Source organism: Sporothrix schenckii, assembly GCF_000961545.1.
Source record: "Sporothrix schenckii 1099-18 chromosome Unknown Cont38, whole genome shotgun sequence".
Classification (NCBI taxonomy): Eukaryota; Fungi; Ascomycota; class Sordariomycetes; order Ophiostomatales; family Ophiostomataceae; genus Sporothrix; species Sporothrix schenckii.
Genome location: NW_015971139.1, coordinates 2,946,772 through 2,962,167, shown reverse-complemented (window position 1 = coordinate 2,962,167; position 15,396 = coordinate 2,946,772). Strand labels below are relative to the sequence as shown.

Here is a 15,396-nt window from a genome sequence, read left to right as displayed (position 1 = left end):
CGTTCCTTCCCCCCATTCGGCTGCTGCTAGTTCCAGCGTTTCAACTGCCAACTGCGCCTTCTTGCACAACAACGGTCGACTTCCTTCCCGTTCGAACACGACGACTCCTTGGCTGCTTCCTCTGTTGTGGACTCTGGCCATTCGACTTCATCCCATCACGGCTTTTCACTTTTCACTGTATTTTCTCATCCGCCTGCCTCGACGATTGGCTGTCTCCCTCCCCGTCGACCCCGGCGCCTACCCCCTCTCCGCTCCCCTTAAGCGACGAGCGCTGCAGAGCAGCTTAGCAACAGATCAACAATTGTGAGTCTCCAGCCGCGTTCACAGCACACGACGCATTTGAGCCTCACCTCCCGTCGTGCTCCCTCTTGATCCTTGATCCTTTATCATTTTGCTCCTTTCCTTTTCGTCTTGTCTTGCCATTCGATCGCCTTACTCTCGTCGATTGTGCTCATATCGTCTGGCCCCCTCCATTCCTCACGTCCTTCCATATCCCATTCCGCCGTCGCTCGAATCCCTCTCCACAGACGCCGTGAAATCGTGGCCTCGTGCTTCAGGGGCTCACAGCTTTCGCCAATCACATCGTCCGCCCCCCTACTATACCATCTTTCAATGCGATTGCTTTGCGTCAACACCTGTTGTTCTGCATGCTGGCGCCTCTCGATCAGCAAACTGACACTCCCTTTCCCTCCAGCCGCCGCCACCAAAACCCCCCTCTGCATCGTCCGACTTGAGCCCCTTGTACGCCCTTGAGCGACCGCCCCGCTCCTCTCTTCGGCCCCCAGTTCTCGCCCTCGCCCTTGTGCTGCACACATTGGCCAGACTCCCCCGGCACCCCGCCCACACGCTCCAGGCTTGGCTTGATTCTGCTGCGTCTGCCTCTTCGACCACGCCCTTCACCGCTCTCGCGTCCGGACCTTGAACGGCCTCGACGTCCGACATTTGCAGCATTCGTTCGAATCCGTTCTTTGCCAACTCCTACTTTTTCTCTCGCTCGCTCGCTCGCTCTCGCTTTACTTCGGGCCGACCCGCGACCGCCGCAATGGACAACCCACGTCTCTACCTCAACTTCAACAACAACAATGCGGCTGACCGCATCGCCGCAAACGACCGAGCATACCCAACGACGCCCTCGACGTTCCCCCAACCCGTCTTCCCCTCAACAACCCAGCAGCAGCAGGGCGGTGCCGCCAACAACATCGGCCTTGCATCATCCCAGCAGCCCCAGCAGTACCAGTCGTCCGGTTACGCCTCGCAGCAGCAGCAGCAGCAGCAACAACAGCAGCAACAGCAGCAACAGCAGGGCGGCTACTTCTCACAAAACCAGTACGCCGCGCCACAATACTCGTCGCAGCAGCATGCCGCCGGCAACGAGTACAGCACTGGTGGTGCGCCCCTGAGCGGCGGCGGCGGCGGCGGTGCCTCGGCCGCGTCGGCGGGTGGCATCTCGGCCTCGGCCAGCGCCAACAGCCTCTACCAGCCGCGCTCCAACACCCCCGGCGCCACCGACCCCAACACGGGCCTCGCGCACCAGTTCTCCCACCAGAACCTCGGCGGCGCTGCCCGTGCCGCCGCTGCCGCCGCCTCGACCAACAACTACAGCCGCGGACCGTCGGCGGCCCAGCGTCCACGGACGGCCGGTGCCACGGGCTACCAGCCCGCCGGCGGCTACAACAGCTACCTGAATGCCCCGCTGCCGAGCCAGCCCGCAGCGCCTGTCTTTGAGTTCCAGGTCGCGCCGGAGCGGAACCCGGACCGCTTCGGGGCCAACGCCAACAACAACCAGAAAAAGTGCTCGCAGCTGGCCGCCGACTTTTTCAAGGACAGCGTCAAGCGTGCGCGTGAGAGAAACCAGAGGTAGGACACTTTTTACCCTGTTGCTTCGTACCCTTCTACCCAACTTGTCCCCATGCTAACCCACGCAGACAAAGCGAGATGGAGCAGAAGCTGGCCGAGCCGAACCAGACCGCCGCCCGCAAGGAGCAGATCTGGTCGACGGCCGGTCGTCGAGAGGGCTCGTACCTGCGCTTCCTGCGGACCAAGGACAAGCCGGAGAACTACACCACGGTCAAGATCATTGGCAAGGGCGCCTTTGGTGAGGTCAAGCTGGTGCAGAAAAAGGCCGACAACAAGGTCTACGCCATGAAGTCGCTCGTCAAGACGGAAATGTTCCGGCGCGACCAGCTGGCCCACGTGCGTGCCGAGCGTGACATTCTTGCCGAGTCCGACAGCCCGTGGGTCGTCAAGCTCTACACGACCTTCCAGGACGCCAACTTTTTGTACATGCTGATGGAGTTTTTGCCCGGCGGCGACCTGATGACGATGCTGATCAAGTACGAGATCTTCTCGGAAGACATTACGCGCTTCTACATTGCCGAGATTGTGCTGGCCATCGAGGCGGTGCACAAGCTGGGCTTCATCCACCGCGACATCAAGCCGGACAACATCTTGCTGGACCGCGGCGGCCACGTCAAGCTGACCGACTTTGGCCTGTCGACGGGCTTCCACAAGCTGCACGACAACAACTACTACCAGCAGCTGCTGCAGGGCCGCCCCGCCGGCAGCCGGCCGCGCGGCGGCGACCGCAACTCCATTGCCATTGACCAGATCAACCTGACGGTCAGCAACCGGTCGCAGATTAACGATTGGCGGCGGTCCCGCCGGCTGATGGCCTACTCGACGGTCGGCACGCCCGACTACATTGCCCCCGAGATCTTCACGGGCCACGGCTACAGCTTCGACTGCGACTGGTGGTCGCTCGGCACCATCATGTTTGAGTGCCTCGTGGGCTGGCCGCCCTTTTGCGCCGAGGACCGCCACGACACCTACCACAAGATTGTCACCTGGCGCCAGTCGCTGTACTTCCCCGACGACATCCAGCTGGGCCTCGACGCCGAGGGCCTCATCCGCAGCCTCATCTGCAACACGGAGAACCGCCTGGGCCGCGGCGGCGCCCACGAGATCAAGGGCCACGCCTTCTTCCGCGGCGTCGAGTTTGACAGCCTGCGCCGCATCCGCGCGCCCTTTGAGCCGCGCCTCACCTCCAACATCGACACCACCTACTTCCCCACCGACGAGATTGACCAGACGGACAATGCCACGCTGCTGCGCGCGCAGCAGGCGCAGCAGGGCGGCCGCAGCGCCGCGCCCGAGGAGAGCCCGGAGATGAGCCTGCCCTTTATCGGCTACACCTTTAAGCGGTTCGACAACAACTTCCGTTGAGGCTTGTTGGGGACTGGCGGGAGGGTGGGGAGATGGTAGAGGGAATGTTGTGTTTGGGAATCTAATTTCGTCCGTACCATTCGTATCATTTTATCTTTTTGACCTTTGACCTTTGCCCATTTCTGTTTTACATTGTTTGTCATCTCTTTCGTTTTGTATTCATTCTGTCCTCCCACGTGCCTTCATGGGCGAGTCGTAACCAGCCACGCAATAGCGGCCATCGCCATCTAGTATAGTTGTCTTGGAATTCATCTGAGCATGCGTCTCGAGCCTCTTGTTTGGCGTACTCCTTGGAGCTTGGTTTCTTGCTTCCATGTATAGCCTGTCGTATAGCTGCGATGTTCAATTGGTTTTGGCTTGGTATGCACGCTTTGTCTGTTGGTGATTGGGATATATGAAAAGGGGATATGAGGAATAAATATTGTAAAAGGGGCATAGATTTGGCTAATAAATAACTACAAAACTTTTTTTTTAAAAAAAAAAAAATACAGCAAAGCAAGGAAATAAATTGAAATTACAATTTAAAACAGTCTAAACATAAACTCACGAGATCCAATGACGTTCTTTTCTTGACTGACTTAATTATGTGTCAAGTCGCCAACAACACACGATTCACTCCTGACGAGAAGCTGGTGACGCAACTTTGTAGTTCGAGGTATATGTTCGCTATTTATTCCACAGAATACAAATCCATCCCAAACGCCGTACTGATACAGAAAGAAACACGACAAAAACAATAAAGGCTCCAGCAAACGGTCCGTCTGGTTACCGCCCCGTCAGCCCCGGCGCGGCATTGAACTGCTCTTCGCGCTCGGTGATGAACATGACCTGGACCCAGTACTCGCGGGCGTCGCGGTCCCAGTAGTCAAAGGTGCGGCCGGCGCGGCGGTCGAGCTCGCGTGCGGGGATCTTGAAGCCGCAGGTCTCGTAGGGGTCGGCGGCGACGAGCAGGTACTGGAACTGGCGGTCGGGGGTCTCGACGCGCTGGCTGAAGGCGCTCGTGACCTGCCAGCGGGGGGTGACGTCGGCGCCAATGTCGGGGTACTGCAGCTGGAAGAGCAGGCCGACCTGGCGCGTCGCGGGGTCGCGCACCTTGACAATCTTGTAGCCGGGGCGGCCGATGCGGACGACGGCCGCCTTTTCCGTACCGCCAAACCCCAGGGCACCAAAGCCGGCGCCGGCGACGCCCATGGGCAGGCCGGTGGCCGGGTCAATGTCGCGGCGCAGGCCGTCGCGCTGCTCCTTGGCGGCGCGGCGGGCGAGGTTGGTCTGGTGCTTCTTGCCCTGGGTGTGGGCGAGGTAGGAGCCGTCGTTCTGGTGGACGGTGAGGCAGAGGCGGCACTCAAAGGAGCCCAGGTGGTTGCGGAAGAAGTAGGGGTCGCGGTCGAGGTCGATGGACTCGAGGGCGAGCTTGCGCAGCCGCTCGCGGCGGTCGGCGTTGGTGGCGCTGTGGGAGGCGACGCCGCCGCCGCCGAACTTGGAGCCGACGCGGTTTTGGTAGTCCATGGTTGGGTGGGGATGGGGTGTTGGTGTTGGTGTACGGAGGTAATGCGAAAGGAGGTGGTGGTTGCTAGGAGAATCCGAGGCGGACGTGAGGTTCGTCGGTTGTCGTTTGAGGTTCGCGATGCAATGCCTGGCGAGTTTTTGGGCAGGCAAAATGGTGGCGGGTGGCGATAAGATAAGGCGCAAATGACTAAGCTCAGCGGTGGTGGTCGGCGCTCAATCACTGTAATTTAGGGCATTTGTGGGCAGTGCGGCCGCTGCTGTGAGGGCTCGCCTACGCGCTAATCGACGTATTCACGACTTGTTTACTTTGCCGTGCGATCTCCTGGCTTCACGATGCACTCGTTTCTTCCCATACGTCGTACGTTCTGTCTTCCGTTCTATCCACTGTTATCCGCTGCTCCGCTGCTCCACTGCACTTCATGAGGGCCCCTTCCGGAGCTATTGGTACGGTATACTGGCAAGGACGTGCACAGAAGCCAGCAGCGGAAAGCATTTCAAGTGATTTTCCCGGGATTTTATGTTTCTTTCGTTTACGAGCACTTTTGGTTTCCCGTTTTATCTTATCATGCCCACATATTCGGGGAATCCTCGACCCTCGAGTCCTGGAGCTCTGGAGCCCTTATGCCCTTGAACTCTCGATAACAGAGCTCTTATAGCAATCAGGCCCACAGAGGCACGGTGCAGCGGACACGGCACGGCCTCTTGGCGGAGGATTGGAGGTGGGAGGCGTGTGGTATGAGGCGTGCAGGGTGCACGAGGAGCTCCCTGGTACGTCCTTTGCTTTCTGGTCGCCTCTGCCGCTGGCGGACAGCCACCACGCTGACCACCAACCAGCACCAACACATCCGAACTTGCTCGCATCGAGTGTGGTGCAACCGCCCGGGGGAATGGAAGAATGCAGCATACGTCGAGGCAGGCACATCGTCGCGTACGGGCCATGGGAGCCGACGGAAGGATTGTATCAAAAATAAGAACATATAAAACCACGTGGAGAGAGTCCTGACCTGCATCTGTCCGTAGGTGCAGATGTACATCATCTTTGGCACTGTCACACGATTCCTCAGCAAGCCGGCCGGTTCTCTCGACTCGCTTCCACGCATATATTTGGCCGTATATTTGGCCGCTTTTACGCCGTGCAGGCCGTCCATACCGCGCCTACCGTAAACATGGCACGCTCTCTTTCTCTCTGTATCGTAGAAGTTGTCTGTCCTGTGGCTTCGGTTGGCGATTTGGTGATTTGGCGATATGGCAATTGATATTAATAGATCACGGGCCGCTGTCTGTTTTCTCTCGTCAGCGTGTGCGTCGTTTCCTGCCAGCCTCACCTGCCCGTCTCCAATTCCCTCGTTCTTTCGGGGTCGATGTGGAGGAGACGGGCGAACCAGCAGGCAGCCGCCCGTGGTTTATGTTTGGTCTCATGGAGAGGCTTTTGAGAGTGCTCATTGTGAGAACCGACAAACGTGATCGACTGAAACGAAACGATAGACGATCATCACGGGATGAGAGGCGACTTGAGGTGTGAAACGCAGAACGTCGAGTACGTTCTTGTTCTGACGGAGCATTGATACCGTCTCATCTCGTCTCGTCTCGTCGCCTCTGTCGTCCGTCGTCTATCGTCCGTCGTCCATAGTCCGTTTCTGCTGGTCCATTCTGGTTCTGTGAGTCGCATGACCGACGCTGACAGCCCAGGCTAACCTTTTGTCTCTGGGCTTTCCTGCCGCCTGCCGTCTCTGCCGTTGTGCATCTTATGTTGCACTGTCTGCCGTGTCTGGCGTGGGTTAGCCATTGTGTTTCTCCTCTTCGTTTTGCCTCTGACCTTTCAGCTTTCTTTTGACAATAGACGTGATCCAACAAATGTGTGTATCTTGCCGTCTTCGAGTCTGCTTATTCGAGTCTGCATGTTCGAGTCGTTCAAGCCTTAATGTCCTTTGAACTTCTCGACACTTCACTCCGTGCTTCCCACCGCCCACGAATTTCCGAATAACAGGATATACATAATAGGACATACACAACAGGACATCGCATTTCGGTTGCGTCGTACATGTGCTTGGGTCAGCGCGTCCGGCGGATGTCCCTCTCTTGCAGAAACAGTCAGGTCGCGTCGTCGTATTGGGCGGTCTTTGCGTCCTCTGCTGATGGCCCAGGTTGTGAACGACTAGGGTTCCTTCCCGTCTTTCCTTTGGCTCGCGTGCAGCTTCCAATGGACTTACTGGCGTGTGTCTTCTTTTTCATTTTTTATTTTCCATTCTTTTTTCTTTTTCCTTCTCTCTTCCTTTTCTTAGTGCCATCCACAGTACAAAACAGCCGCGGGCCTGGGTCTCTCTTTTTGGGTTCGTTTCAATACTTTTTCTTATTTTGGCATCTTGGCATCCTATTTCACTAGCAGTATCACCAAGGTCCGTCCTGGTGCGGTGGCGATGTGACGCCATGTGTCGTGAGAAGCTTTTGTTCTGGATAAATAGTTTAAATAGAATAAACCTGGCATCTCCATGTGGTCATGTTGGCGGGTATTACGATGGAGAGGGGCGTGTTTTCCAGCTGGCCATTGACGTTTCTTTTCTTTTAGTTTTTTTCTTCTTCTTTTATTTTGTTCTTCCTTTTTTCTATTTCTTATTTCATCTCCTTCATTTCCCCATGCTGCCCCGTTTTATGATCCTCTTAGACGCGCCAGTCAGCCCAGTCTTTTTGGGACTTATTTTGGGTCCTATTACTCGTCGGATAGAAGGTTAAACTATGCCGAAAGTCTTGAGAGCAAAACAGCCACACAATGGAGAACAACAGTCGACAGACAACTGGCAGCCCTGACACACGACCAGACCAAACGAGATTGCAAGGATGGTTGGGCGCCTCGAGCACATCTGGTGTCTGGTCGTTTGGTCGTCTGATGTCTGGTCGTCTGGTCATCTGGTCGTGTGTATGACTACGCAGCACAGACATCGAAACCACAGTCGAGATGAGCCAACGGGATCAAGACTGCTTCTCGTGGTTGGCCTTGGCTCTTGGCTCCTGGCTCCTTGCTCCTTTGACCGTCTGTAACACCTTTGTTGGACCGGCTGATTTGCCTGGTATCCGGCCGTTGGCGGAAAAAGGGACACAGATGTAAGGCTGCAAGTCGTATGTTGTCTGTTGTACACTGCTCAATACACGATGCTTTCCTTCTTCCTTCTTCCCACCGTTCCGGAATACGGGCTTTCCCCAGCAGTGTAGCTTTCGCCGATGTGATGGTGATGGCATTCCAAGTACATGTAGCTTTCAAGATGGAGGGTAGCCTTTCAATGGATACGTCTTTTCATTGCTGGTTTACGTAGTATGAACCATTTTTATTGTCTTTATTTTGCCGCCCATGTGGCCTGCAATCTGTTAAGTGTGGTGCCTTGTTTACAGGTCTCGTTTACAGGACATTGCTTGGTGGTTGCACGACGCGAGTTCCTGCGTCGTTGCCACCCATGACTGGATGTCCTCCGGTAAAGTACGGCGTCGTCGTGCGAGAGATCCAGACATCCTCGGAGCTTGATAGCTTGAGTCGTTGCCACGTTCATTCACGATGGTCAGGCTTTTTGTCTCTGTCTACTCTCTTGCATCCAGCACTCCGTACTTTGTGCATCGTCCTTCGTTTTCCCACGCCCTCTTCCTTTTCCGCCTCTTTGACGTCCCCGCCCGACGTCCCCAACTTTGAATTTATCCTTTTCGCCTGTTCTTGTATCTCCAACTCGAACGTTTACATTACTCCGTATTTCCTCACGCCCTCACTAACGCCCCTACGACGTACACGCCCTCTCCACGGTATTTCCGTCCTCTGCTACGCACTATCCACCATCTTATTTTACCATCCCCTCCCTACTGTTCCAAGTCCCTGGTGGCAGGACGCGGCTGTGCGAAGCCGTCTTCTCCAAGGCCCCCTCCCTCCCTCGATCATATTTGCAGAGCATTAATTACGGAGTAAGTCGTAGTCCGTATACAGCATAGTATTACTTCATCCTGCGTTAAAGGGACAGCACGTTTAACTCGTTCAGCAGCAGTCGATTAAGATACTTTCAACAATTTAGATTGCTCCACGAACGTCTCATATGGGATGCGCCCGGGCCCCAGGACACTACTGAGTGCCAGGTTAGCATGGCGTCGTGCATAAACTGAGTAAATACAGAATACTGCAGAGCACACACTGGCCTGGCCTGTGCTGCATTATACCACCTAAGATACGTCCAAGTCTAGCGTCAGCCACGGCACAGCCGTTGGACGCCTCCCGCCTTGACCTTGTCGATGCACGACAGTGGGAGTAGTCTAAGTTGTAACAAAGTCGTACAGATGCATGGCTGTCTCTACCAAGGGGCCTCGCCCATAGTGCCCCGGAAACAAGTCCTGTCGCCTGTTGGAATGTTGGTTCTGTTTAACCGCAATCAAACAAAGCACAATCAAAACAGCCACGGAGATGCACAAAAAGACAGCAGTCCAACAGCATTCGCCGTGTCGATACATCCCATGCGCGGTACACCGCCGCACTCCCTCACCAACCGACACAAAGTGTCAACTCGCCCATAACAATTGTTGTCCTTCGTACAGCGCGTGTTCTGTCCTCTGACTCTCACTTGCCGACTTCCCCCACTTCGGCTACTTCCTCGGCGACGGCCAGGCATGGCGTCCGGCAAGACGGCACGACCAACCACAAAGGCCCTGCTCGATCCTCCTTGCCTCTGGCCTCCCAGTGGTCTAAGCACGGCCCCCAGTGACACTCAGCAGGCCAGGTGACCTGAGCCAGCCGTGATTGGTGGTTCCAACGAGTCCAGCGTCGCAGTAATGACATTTTGGACTCTGTAGACAAGCACCTGCACTAGCAAAACGTGGTTTGGTGCTGTGCCATCCCCAGGATTTCCTTTGTCCTTTTATTTTTTCCTTTTTTTTTTTTTTTTTTCGTTTGATCCCCTAATCCTTATCGAGATTGGCCTTGTCCCATTTTCTGCTTCCTTTCTTCCTTTCTTTCGTTTCCCTTCATCTGTCGTCCCCTGTCCATGCCGGCCAATCATGTGCCCATCTACCCATCGTCGGTTCTTCGTCCCGCCTGAGCACCCGCCTTTCCCCTTTTGTCTTTTCGTTTGGTCGATGTCGCACTGGTGTTTATTTTATTTTTTCCTTTCTTTTTTCTCTGGTCCTCGTTCTCGTCCTCGCTCGCTTCTAGACTCGTAGATTCGGCTATTGCTGGTGCCGGGTCTGCCAAAATTCTCGTCTGGTCTCCGTCGTTGCGCATCCTATGTCGGAAGAAGGACCGTTGGCCATTGAACAGCTGAAATACTGAAATCTGAAATACTGAACTGCTGACTGCAAACGTCGACCAAGCGAGCTTCGCCGAGTCGAGAATCAAGTCGGAACGTGACCTGGTTGCCCCTTTGCCCCTTCCCTTTTGATTAGTGACCCCAAGAACCCAATGCACGCATTCCATCGGCCGTCGGCCATTGCCCTTTCCCTTTTCGTCGCTTACCTCTCCACTCTCCGCAGGCGGCACATCTACCTTATTTTCCTGGTCGCGCCTGCCCTCGTGCTATTTCCTCGTGCCTTTTCCTCGTGCCTTTTCCTCGTGCCTGCCGTTCGTTACTTACCCGGTATCGTCCTCGCCTGCTCTTTCCCTATTTTCCTTCTTCTCGTGACTTGCACCTTCTCGCCTCAGCGGCTCCACAATGGGGCCAGAACGTCAATTGAGAATGTCCAGTCCCAGTCGCAGTTGCCGTTCTCCGTTTGTGATGTCTGGGGGAAGTGAGATGCAACGCGAGTTGTGAGCCTGTTTGCAGCCTTGAAGGAAAGAGCGATCCAGTTCACGGCTGCTTCCCTTTTCGGGCATTGATACCTTCCTCCACGCCGGACCGCCATCCTCGTACATTGTAGAAAAAAAGGGGCAAAAAGCACGTCTCCCTTTGTACCATTTCATTTTGCACGATGGACAGCGAACACGGAAGGATGCATATTGTGCACGAGGCTGAACACACCCATCCTGGCCACGGCTGTCAACCGACGTACACATCGCTATTGAACATGGCCGCCCTGGGTTCGGCCTTGGATCCCGTCAACCGGGTCACGTCAGCCACTGCATCGTGGTCCTTTGTCAGTGTCCCTCTGCTTTGGACTCCTCAGAGGACAACTTCCAAACTGCTGTGTACGACAGACGCCAGACGCCGTCCAGCCGAGCACCGTCGCCTTGCAAGACACATGGCAGGCCACCCCCGTTTTGCCTTTTGCCTGGGCTGAACCTAGTCCGCGATCCGGTCTCTGGCTCCATCTTCTTCTCAACTCGTCCACTCTCCTCATTTTCTTTTCCCCAGCGCTGGGTCGGTTAACGTCTTTCGTTTTCTATTTACCCAGGAAGCTAATCCTCGTTGGTCACCCTCCTTTGGCTCTCACCCGGCGCCACCACCCACCACCACTGTCAGATTGACACCCCCCTGCTCCGTACTCGATCCCTCTTCCCCCCGAGCTAAGCCCAATTGTGATCTAGGTCCGGCTTGCAGTGAGCAACGATCCGCGCCACCTGTCGGCCAATGTTAGCGACGAATCGACCGCAACACGAGAACAGACAAGCGTCGACACACTACTCCGTACGCTGCACGTTTGCGTGGAGTGCCCATGGGCAGGCGACGTGGAGTGTACTCCGTATGGAGACTGGAGCATGGAGACAGCAGACTCGACTGTGGAGGCCCGTGGAGGAGGAAAAGACGACAAAGGGGCGTGGCTTGAATGGGCTGACAGTCTGTGGCTCGCCCTTTTTGCTCTTGGCCTCGCTCTCTGCTCTCTGCTCTCTGCTCTCTGCTCTCGTCTCTCTTCTCACCCTGTTCGTCTGCATGTCTTGGCCTAGTGGAAAGTCGCAGCCGTCTTCCCGCAAAACCTACCCCAACTTTTGTGGCCTTGCCCCATTTTGTGTCTCGACCATTTTATCCTTTATTTTATTTTTCTTCTGGCTCTGTTCTTTCTTCTGCCCTGTGCAGACGTTCCCTTCTCCGTATTGCCACGCGTCGGTCTCTCTTCCTCTCCCCCTCCCCCCTCCCCCCCAAACTTAAACCACACCCCCTCCCCTTGTCCTTGTCGTGAAAGGTGATAATTTGGGGTTCCCTTCTTTAGAGACTGTGGAGATGTACTCTGCCCTGCAGACTTAGCACTTGTATGGTGTGGACGTCGAAAGACCAAGACCTTGCAGATTTGCAGACAAGGTTCGACATACCCAGCTTCGAACTGCATCTATATTAAACATCCGCCTCGTCCATCTCTTCTTTCCTGTCCTTCTTTTCCTTCTTCTTCTCATCCGCCTGCCATTGCAACTTTTTGCTCTTTGGCCTTGATACCCGGTTCAGTTTTTGTTTCTTCTTTTTCGTTTTCCTTTCCCTTTTATTTACATTTACTATAATTCTATATTTACCTTTTCCCCCCAATCCGTTTTGATACCCCAACAACTACTTACATCAACATCAACATACATCACAATGGCCCAGAAGACAACGTTTACCCTCGCCGGCCGCGAGTGGCCCCGGGTCAAGTGGTGGCAGAACAGGCACATGCGCACGCTCTATTTCACCCTCTGGGCTGCCATGCTGACCTCGGCCACCAACGGCTACGACGGTTCGCTGATGAACGGTCTGGAGTCCATCCAGGCCTGGCTTGACGGTAAGTAATGACTGATCTGGACTTTACTTTTGGACTCGGGACGTGTATCTTCACCCGTGTATCTTCACCTCCGCTTTTTGAATACGGGCTAACACGGCTTTTCAGCCTTCCACAACCCCAGCCATGCCACGCTCGGCCTGATTACCGCCTCCATGTCTATTGGTTCTATGCTCGCTATTCCGTTCGTGCCCTACGCTGCTGATCTGCTCGGTCGCCGCACTGGTGTCGTCATTGGCTGCTCCATTATGATTGTCGGCGTCGCCCTCATTTGCATCGGTTTCCACGTCGCCCTCTTCATTGTCGGCCGTCTCATTCTCGGTTTCGGCATTGCCATTGCCCACGGATCCGCGCCGCTGCTCATCACGGAGGTCGTCCACCCCCAGCACCGCGCCATCTACTCCACCATCTACAACACCCTGTGGTACTTGGGCTCCCTCGTCGGCTCGTGGGTCGCCTTCGGCACCCACAAGCTGGGCAACCAGTGGGCTTGGCGTGTGCCCGTCCTGCTGCAGGCCATCCCCTCGCTCGTCCAGATTGTCATGATCTGGACCGTCCCCGAGTCGCCCCGTTGGCTCATCTCCAAAGGCAAGCCCAACGAGGCCAAGGCCATCCTTGCCAAGTACCATGCCGAGGGCAACCTCGACGACGAGCTTGTCAATGTCGAGTTCGACGAGATCTCGCAGACCATTGCCCTCGAGCAGGAGTACGAGCGCAACGCCTGGTCTGAGCTGTGGTCTACTCCCGGCAACCGCCACCGTCTCGTCATTCTCGTCTCCATTGGTTTCTTCTCGCAGTGGAGTGGCAACGGTATCGTGTCGTACTAGTAAGTTTGTCCAGTTGTGAGGGGAACTGAAACAAAAAAATTAAGGAGACGACTATACATAAACATCGACTAACTTGTCCCCCCTATAGCCTTCCCCAGGTGCTTGATCTTATTGGCGTCACCAACCAGACCACGCAGCTCGAGATCAACGGCTACCTGTCGATTGTCCAGCTCGTGTCGGCCGTCACCATCTGCTTCTTCGTCGACAAGGTCGGCCGTCGCCCGCTCTTCCTGACGTCCTGCATCGGCATGCTTTTGACCTTCATCTCCACCACGATCGGTCTGGCGCGCTACGATGCTCAAGCCAACAACGCCTCCGCCAACACCGTCATTGTCTTCATCTTCATCTACTACATCTTCTACAACCTTGGTTTCTGCGGTCTGCTCGTCTCCTACTCGGCCGAAATTCTGCCCTACCGCATCCGCGCCAAGGGTCTCACCGTCATGTTTTTCTGCGTCGACCTGTCGCTCTGGTTCAACCAGTATGTCAACCCTGTGGCGCTCGGCAACATCCAGTGGAAGTACTACCTGGTGTACGTCGTCTGGCTCGCCGTCGAGTTGGTTGTCGTCTACTTCTTCTACATTGAGACCAAGAACACGCCCCTCGAGGAGATTGTCAAGCACTTCGATGGCGACACGGCCGTCTACGGCGGCGACGATGCCACCGCCAAGGCCCGCCACCTGGCTGGCGAGGACGATGTGCCCGCCGAGGCCACGACCACCGTCACCTCCAACGAGAAGACGGCCACCGAGCAGGTCAACTAAGGAGGCGTGCGTGCCGACTGGTCCCCGCCCACTTGTGCCCTGCCAAAGACATTGTCAAGGGAGAAGAGGACGTGGATACCATTGTCGTCCCATGCCTGTTTGCCAACGGCCCCGTTGTCGTCATCTTTTCCCTTCATCTCAAATGAGCTTGCTCTGTTTTTCTTGTCGGTTTGTTTTTCTGGTATTTGACTGAAATCTTACCATCATCCATCTCTCTACAAATATTTCCCCTCAAAAATACAATCAAAGACAAAATATGAGATGGGGTTGGTGGTGTTTGTTCTTCCAGCGTCCCATCTCAGTTTTGGTTTTTTTATTGCAAAAAATGTCTTTGGATGCCCCAAATTAGCATGATGAAATTACCTTTTAATTTACTCTACAAATGAATATGGTTATATACCCCCACCCTCTTCAAAGGAGTGTGCCACTATGGAAAGTAGACTGGTGACGAGACAACCGAGAAGAAGAACGCATACGAGAACAAGGTCGCTGAATGGAAACCCAGAATCACAAATCAGTACACATGTAAATGGGAAATAATATAAACCGAGACGGTTGTCGGCCTCGGCTTCGGCTCCAGTTGACTTGTATATTCGTAGGTCCACAAACGGTTAAGTGTATCCCACCAGAAGAGCAGTCCGTGCCGCAAAGTGAGAGAAAGAGACATCCATCAGAAAATACTCAAAAAGGCCAAACACATAATTCGTAGAATCCCGACAAATTCACATTTAACCGGTCAGACCCTCTTTTCTCCTCACAGAACTAAACTTGTGTCGACGGGGAATGGGGGGAGGGGGCGTGTAGTTTAATCTTAGTCGAGTTGTCTGCTATCCTACTCTAAAAAAAAAATACAAGGGCGGGTAGGGCCAAGCCAACCGGCTAAATGCAAAAGTTGCCAATTGGAGAGGGGACCAGGGACGAGAAAGGGGACCAGGGACGAGAAACGAGACTATTGAACGGGTCGAAAGAGGAGGCTCCCAAACAAACAAACATACTTTGTACGGCGTTTGTCACCAGCAATCGTTGGCACAAGACGCAAGGGTGAGGAAAAGAACGCTACAGCTCTGTCGGCAGATTGTCTTTTGACTTTTGTCTTTTGACGTTTGTTTGCCATCTTTTGTCTGTTCGTAAAACCTTTGATTCGTACATGAAGGAAGTACATCCAACGGTCTGGAAACTACACGCCCCTCCCTCTCTCTTGGGGAATTGCCATTCTTTGCCACTTTTCCATTTATCCGTTTTATTTGGTTTTCTCGCCAAGCGGCAGCATACAACGGACCGGCTTGGCAAGCGATTTGACTGGGATTTTGTCGCTGCAGGTGCACGGCCAGACGGCGTGCTGTGTATGTACGTCGTACATGTACATAGGTACGACCGATCGGCGTGCAGGCTGCGATCAACACGGCCGCAACCGAAATGTGTTTTGTGGCTGCAAGTGA

The 15,396-nt window shown here is 54.8% G+C and overlaps 4 protein-coding genes across 4 annotated transcripts; 3 read left to right on the top strand and 1 right to left on the bottom strand.

The window, feature by feature from the left end:
* Positions 1-1,042: 1,042 nt before the first annotated feature.
* On the top strand, positions 1,043-3,222 carry SPSK_06025 (protein-serine/threonineeeee kinase; the record flags this gene model as incomplete). Its single annotated transcript, XM_016732733.1, has 2 exons — positions 1,043-1,857; positions 1,926-3,222. 2 exons carry the CDS (start codon positions 1,043-1,045, stop codon positions 3,220-3,222), a joined length of 2,112 nt encoding a protein of 703 aa, XP_016592668.1.
* Positions 3,223-3,987: 765 nt separating this feature from the next.
* SPSK_06586 (splicing factor 3A subunit 2) lies at positions 3,988-4,728 on the bottom strand (the record flags this gene model as incomplete). The annotated part of the gene is made up of 1 exon (XM_016733288.1): positions 3,988-4,728. The coding sequence occupies one exon, from the start codon at positions 4,726-4,728 to the stop codon at positions 3,988-3,990; it is 741 nt and encodes a 246-aa protein (XP_016592667.1).
* Positions 4,729-10,749: 6,021 nt separating this feature from the next.
* SPSK_06822 (uncharacterized protein) lies at positions 10,750-10,962 on the top strand (the record flags this gene model as incomplete). Its single annotated transcript, XM_016733514.1, has 1 exon — positions 10,750-10,962. One exon carries the CDS (start codon positions 10,750-10,752, stop codon positions 10,960-10,962), a length of 213 nt encoding a protein of 70 aa, XP_016592666.1.
* Positions 10,963-12,188: 1,226 nt separating this feature from the next.
* SPSK_06147 (hexose transporter protein) lies at positions 12,189-13,957 on the top strand (the record flags this gene model as incomplete). Its single annotated transcript, XM_016732854.1, has 3 exons — positions 12,189-12,369; positions 12,475-13,192; positions 13,282-13,957. The coding sequence occupies 3 exons, from the start codon at positions 12,189-12,191 to the stop codon at positions 13,955-13,957; spliced, it is 1,575 nt and encodes a 524-aa protein (XP_016592665.1).
* Positions 13,958-15,396: the final 1,439 nt, after the last annotated feature.